General features: G+C 40.1%; 1 protein-coding gene across 1 annotated transcript in view; it reads left to right on the forward strand.

The window, feature by feature from the left end:
* Positions 1 to 6,720, forward strand: part of LOC107738661 (protein MON2 homolog) — a 33,882-nt gene that overhangs the window by 18,209 nt on the left and 8,953 nt on the right. Inside the window, 10 exon segments of the mRNA XM_016550447.1 lie at positions 1,149 to 1,229; positions 1,764 to 1,837; positions 2,003 to 2,093; positions 2,188 to 2,289; positions 2,899 to 2,901; positions 3,809 to 3,919; positions 4,020 to 4,195; positions 5,134 to 5,296; positions 5,421 to 5,719; positions 5,757 to 6,510. Coding sequence (XP_016405933.1) covers positions 1,149 to 1,229; positions 1,764 to 1,837; positions 2,003 to 2,093; positions 2,188 to 2,289; positions 2,899 to 2,901; positions 3,809 to 3,919; positions 4,020 to 4,195; positions 5,134 to 5,296; positions 5,421 to 5,719; positions 5,757 to 6,510 — 1,854 coding nt within the window.

The following is a 6,720-nucleotide window of genomic DNA, read 5'->3' on the forward strand; positions in this document are numbered from 1 at the left end:
GTCCTCATTTAGTGAGACGGCAGATGCTGAAATCACCGCGAGTGTCAGGCACGCTTCAGTGTGTGTAGTAAATTAAACCGCGCGTCTGCGCCATTCATTAACAGAGACAGGCTGAACATGCAGGATTCATATTTAAATCGACTTTTGCGGCTTAATATTTACAGATACTAGTCCATATCATGATTTGATTTAAGTGTAATGACCTACTTTTGATTAATTCATTCAAAATTCGACAAATTCCGTGACATTCCGCGTTAAACTGTGAATTCTGTTTTTATGACTGGATAAAGACTACGCCATAATTTTCCCGCTTATCATGCGGCCACTTGCCTGATGTGAACATAAAATATCTTACATACCACCACTTGTGAACGAGCCAGTCTGCACGAGGATATCGTCACGTTCTCGCGAGTCCAATCAGATCTCGCGAGATCTCGTGCCACGAGATCTCGTCACACCCCTAGTAATAATATAATGTATAATAATACTTTTTTCTTTTTTAAACCGTGATATACAGTTTATAAATAAATATGTAAATAGAATAAATATACAATCAATTTTACAAATAAATATAATATGTAAACGGTAACACGTTTTGCAATACGTTTTGCAAATAAATAAAATATATAAACGGTAATATACAATACACTTTACAAATAATATATATGTAATTAAATATATTTAAAAGGTAAAATACTATAAAAAATTATAATACTATAAAATACTATACATTTTACAAAGATACAATGTAATATATAAACAATAATATACAAAACATTTTGCAAATCTAACATATAAATAGTAATATACAATAAATTTGACTAACTAATATAATATATAAACTGTAACGTACAATAAGTTTTACAAATTAATATAACATAATATATGATTTAATGTTTGAAAGACAGAAATAAATATTAGTTTTGTAGTTTTACTATTGCTCCTTAAAAGTATTATTATTATTATTAATAAATACCTTTTTTATTTTACAGTACAATATTCATATATAATTACATATTATACAGTGTAATAGTAATATATGTCTTTATTAAAGAATAAAGAACGAGAGGTTCATTTTTTTTCTTCTTTTTTTTTTTTGCCTGATTGTATTTGGCATTCACTCATTTTTATCTCTTCTTCTCTACAAGCATCTGGTGTGGATTCTGGGTCTGAAACCGGCTGTCGGTGGAGTTCTGAAACCCGGGCGAGCTGTGGAGGGTCCGAGCACGGTAAAAAACGCTGATCTCAGCCCTGCTCAAAGCCTAGTGAGCTGCCTGCCTAGAAGGCATTTTGAGCATCACAGGCGCTTTTTGAGGCAGCAGCGTTTATGTGCACCATGGGCAAGTTGCAAGACAACAGGGTTTATTTGAGGAATGCAATAAGTGACTGTATAATTTTTGCTCATCAGGGATTCTCTAAGTCAGCAGCATTTTTAGGCATCATAGATGATTTCCAAGTCACCAGCATTTTTGTCTAGTAGGAAACACTTTTTACCTAAAGATATCGCTCACTAATGCTACAAACACTTTTTAGGTGACTTGAAACAAATGTGGTCTAGATATGCAACTTACTAGGACTCCTCATAAATGTTTACATTTATGCATTTAGGAGGCTGTTTTATCCAAAGTGACTTACAAAAGAGGAACAAAGGCAATATATTCGTAATATGCCATACTTGGTTTATTAGACTAGGAAGCAAGGTAGAGAAGAGGAGAGTAAGCGTTTATGACTTTATAATGGTGTTTATTTCTTTTCTGTTGCAGGTTTTGACCACAGCGGTGATGACCGATTTACCCGTCATATCAAATATCCTTTCCAGACTCTTTGAAAGTTCACAGTAAGAATCCGCCAACATCAGAATGGAAATAATTCAGTTGACTTGATTTACTTAGTATCAAATCAGCTTTAAAGAGTGCTGCTGCTGCTGTTTAGTTAAATTATAACAGTCAAGTGTTCTTGTAGAGCAGTTGTAGAATTACATGGTATGTGTGTGTGATTGTAGATACCTGGACGATGTCTCTCTGCATCACCTGATAAACGCTCTGTGCTCGTTATCCATGGAGGCCATGGAGATGGCTTACGGAAACAACAAGGTGCGTTCAGATGCTAAAGCTAATTACAGATTCATTTAATCAAAACATAATCGTTCAGCGCTCATCTGTCTATTTCTCTTATCTCTGTGGTTAGGAGCCATCTTTGTTTGCGGTGGCCAAACTGCTAGAGACCGGACTGGTTAATATGGACCGGATCGAGATTCTCTGGAGGCCGCTGACGGCTCATTTACTGGAGGTGAGTCCAGAGGCCAAATCCACACCAACAACGCACTTTCTGCTTTTGAAACAAATTTATTTGTTTGTTTAGACTGTTAGTCTGGGAGGCTTTAAATGTTAGTATTTTTTATTTATATTTTTTTCTTTATATATGTACTGTTTAGTTTTGAAGTCATCTTTGTTTATTTTGTATTTATATTTTATAATGCATTTATGTTATTAATGTTATGTATTATTATGTATATAATTTCTTTATTTAAATAATTTTTTATTCATTTGATTTTTTTTATTTACTATTAATCTTTCTGTGTACTTCAGCTCTAATCATTAGTAATATTGCTTCAGGGTCTTGAAATACTACTAATATTGCTAAAACAAATATTACTAATACCTGTACAACTAATGAACAATAAATAACTATTGTAATGAGATGAGCCCTATTCTGAGATGTTAATATTTAATACTTGGCAGGCTGCTCTGATCTTTCTGGTCTTTACTTGCTGTCCTTGTCTGCTGTACTCACACTTCTTCTGTAGTTGTATAAATGCTAAAGCACAGTTCATGTCCTCATGCTGTCTGATGCCATCTTTTTTCCTCCTCTGTCTCTTGCGACATGTCTGTTTTGTAGAAGGTAAGTGCTGAACTTTCTTTTTCAATTCAGAAAGACTTCTCTCTAAAGAGTGACTCTTCTTTTTGAATCGATCTGTCATTCACCACCCTTTATGAAATTGTCTATTTTCAAGTTCAGTGTTTTCAGGAATGAAATCAGCCTCCTGTTGTTGTGCTAATCAGATGTTGTTTGTTTTCAAGCTGATCTCGACTGTCACACTTAAGTTTCTTTCACATGACTCCCATCAGGGTTTCAACACAAGCGTCATGTGCTGCTTTGACCTCCGCGTGAAAAGCAGATCACAGAACGGCTATTTTATAAGATAATTACTGTCTGAATGTTATTTTATATCTTCAGCTGTGTGTTGTACAGCTTGGAGTCAAAGTTTAAATAGTTGGGGTAGGGTCAGGTTTAGTTGAATATTTTTAGTTGACTAGTTTAATGTGAATAATGTGAAAGGACCTTTCTGACTGTGATGACCACATTATTTTGAGATTATTTAATCATCTGCTTTACCACAAAACCTTCACTTTTACATTCATAAAACACACCAATCTACACAATTAAAATTCAATAAGCAATGTTACCTCTTGTGATCTAAAAAAATTAAATATAATTTAAGAATATTTTGCAAATCAGTCTATTTATATTTTGTGTAATTTGGCAGTGTGCATGCTTTATTTGTATAATGATTTATTTTTATGAGCAATATATATTGCTTTGCTCTTTTTTGTGTTATTGATGTTATTTTGTCCATCAATGTGTCTTCACCCTCCTTTTGCAATTTTTGATTTGTCTTTGTGTTGTTGCTGATTTCATTAATGGGTGAATCTCATAAAGTCGTTCAAGAATGTGTCATATTTCACCACAAAATCAAAAGAAAATATTGAAAAAGAACATGAAGCCTATTGTGCAATTATCTCGTCAGGTCTGTCAGCATCCTAACGCTCGAATGAGGGAGTGGGGCGCAGAGGCCATCGCCTCGCTGATCAAAGCTGGACTCTCCTTCAAACACGAGCCACCGCTGTCCCAGAACCAGGTAGAAATTAATTTGGATGATCGGAAATCAGTGCTACTTCAGAGTTTGACTTGGATTATTGATTGGACAACATCTTTAACCAATCCCCTGTTCTCCTCAGAGGTTGCAGCTGTTGCTTCTGAACCCTCTGAAGGAGCTCTCCAACGTCCTTCACGCCGATATCCGACAGAAACAGCTGGAGTGTGTCCTACAGATCCTACAGAACCAGGGAGACAGTCTCGGACCGGGATGGCCTCTGGTGCTGGGGGTCATTGGAGCGATCCGCAATGACCAGGGGTGAGACACAGCCTGACCTTGCAGAAAAGACCATCTTAGACAAGCAAGAATTTCCATATTGGTCCAGGCTGGGTTATGCAAATTAGAGTTGGTTTAAAGGATTAGTTCATCCCAAAATGAAAATTCTGTCATTAATTACTCACCCTCATGTCGTTCCAAACCTGTAAGACCTTCGTTCATCTTCGGAACACAAATTAAGATATTTTTGATGAAATCCAAGAGCTCTCTGACCCTCCAGTAGACAGCAACGCAACTGTAATGTTCCCAGGTCCAGAAGCATGCGCATCAACGTAATCAGCGTTGTTTGCACTTCGGGGAAAGCGTGCGTATGCGTTGTGATACTCTCCAAAATGGCGAAAGACGTAACTTGGGGGAGAAGAATTGTTGAATAAAGTCATTATTTTTTGTTTTATTTGCGTACAAAAAGTATTCTCGTTGCTTCGCAAAATTGAAGTTGAGCCACTGATGACAAATGGATTATTTTACCGAAGTCCTTACTACGTTTCTGGACCTGGGAACATTACAGTTGTGTTGCTGTCTATGGGAGGGTCAGAGAGCTGTCAGATTTCATCAAAAATATCTTAATTTGTGTTCCGAAAGATGAACGAAGGTCTTACGGGTTAGGAACGACATTAGGGTGATTAATTAATTTCATTTTGGGGTGAACTATCCCTTTAATGCTTAGTCAACCTGCATGGTTCTTCTTTTGAGGCTGGTTGACCAAGAAAGTCTTCACGATTTAGATTTAGATCTAAAGTGTGGATCTTGGAGTGTCGCATTTGTATCTAATGGCGCTTTTCCACTGCATGGTACGGCACGGTACGGCTCGGTCAGGGTCACTTTTGGGGGGTTTTCCACTGGGTACAGTACCTGGTACGTGCCGAGCCGAGTCGTACCACGCAGTGGAAAAGCGCCGTAATATACCTTTTGTTCCACAGTGAATCCCTCATACGAACAGCCTTCCAGTGCCTGCAGTTGGTGGTGACCGACTTCCTACCCACAATGCCTTGCATGTGCCTACAAATTGTGGTGGATGTAGCCGGCAGCTTTGGGCTCCAGAACCAGGAGCTAAACATCAGCCTGACGTCTATCGGCTTGCTGGTGAGGAGAACTGCTAGTGTTGCTTTTAAAGACTCTTTAGCCTTACCTTGAAGGTGTTGAGTGTTCCTTTGGGATAGTTGAGTTGACTGAGTGGATGACCAAGAGTCTTCTTCTTCCCCTGCAGTGGAACATCTCAGACTACTTCTTCCAAAGGGGAGAAGCAATTACAGAGGAGCTGGAGAGGGAGGAAGCAGTTCTCTTGAAACAGGCCCAAGATAAAGGTGAACCTCTGAACCGACCCTTCCACCCTGCGCCACCCTTTGACTGCCTGTGGTTGTGCCTGTATGCCAAGCTGGGTGAGTTGTGTGTGGACCCACGGCCGGCTGTGAGGAAAAGCGCTGGCCAGACAATGTTCTCCACCATTGCTGCTCACGGAACGCTGCTGCAACCACCGACCTGGAACATCGTGGTTTGGAAGGTACTGGATCAGACTTGACTAGGGCCATGATAGCTTTAATCGATTGCATCTCTTATCGACAATTAATCGATCATCGATTAATCGTTGACATCCCTAATTGAGACATGTGGTTCTCAAAGACGTATCTCAGAATTTGGTTCTAAAAGTCATGTTCTTGCTTGCAGGTGACTTTTTCAAGGCTTGGGAAGTTCTGTTGGACCACATCCAGTCTGCTGCACTCAGCAAGAACAATGAAGTTTCCCTCGCCGCCCTCAAGAGCTTCCAGGAGATCCTCCAGCTAGTCACGCCCATTAAAGACACGGATAAACCCGACGCTCTCACAATGGACGTTCCTCCTGTCCTTATGGAGTCTTTACAAGGTTCTGGGCCAGGAAGACCCCTAGTCCGATCCGATTCCCTTGCCGAGCGACTAGCCCAGCGCTACGGTGCCCAACCTTCACTTCCACCACCTGGAGAGGAGCTGGACGACTCGGCCCTCTGGTGGTCAGCGTGGAACACTTGGTACCGGATAGGAACAGAGTGCACGCGACCCCCTAGTGGTGGAACAGATAAACTAGTGTTCGTACCCAGTCAGCCTTTCCTGACGGCGCTAATACAGATTTTCCCAGCTTTGTACCAGCACATCGCAGGAGGGTTCAGCATGGAAGATCTCAAGAAGCTGGGGGTGATTCTGCATGGAGCCGTGTCGGTACCCATAAGCTCAGACTCCTCGCCTTTCATCTTGCCCTCCTACACGGAAGCGGTGCTCACCAGCCTGCAGGAAGTGGTCCTGACTGCCCTTGACGTCCTGCAGAAGGTAGAAAACCTTCAGAATTTGGTTAAAGGGTTAGTTCACCCAAAAATGAAAATTAGTCCATGTTTTACTCTAACCGTCGTATGCGCGTTCACGAGAGACTGCCTTTCCGGTGGATGATGTAGGACGTAGGTGTAGCACATGCGCGTGTGAGTCTCGCGAAAACCAACGTTTGTTTACAGGAGCAAAGGAAGCAAAGTTTCCTTACTTTAC

The sequence above is a fragment of the Sinocyclocheilus rhinocerous genome, unplaced genomic scaffold (assembly GCF_001515625.1).
Source record: "Sinocyclocheilus rhinocerous isolate Xijiao unplaced genomic scaffold, SAMN03320098_v1.1 scaffold401, whole genome shotgun sequence".
NCBI lineage: Eukaryota > Metazoa > Chordata > Actinopteri > Cypriniformes > Cyprinidae > Sinocyclocheilus > Sinocyclocheilus rhinocerous.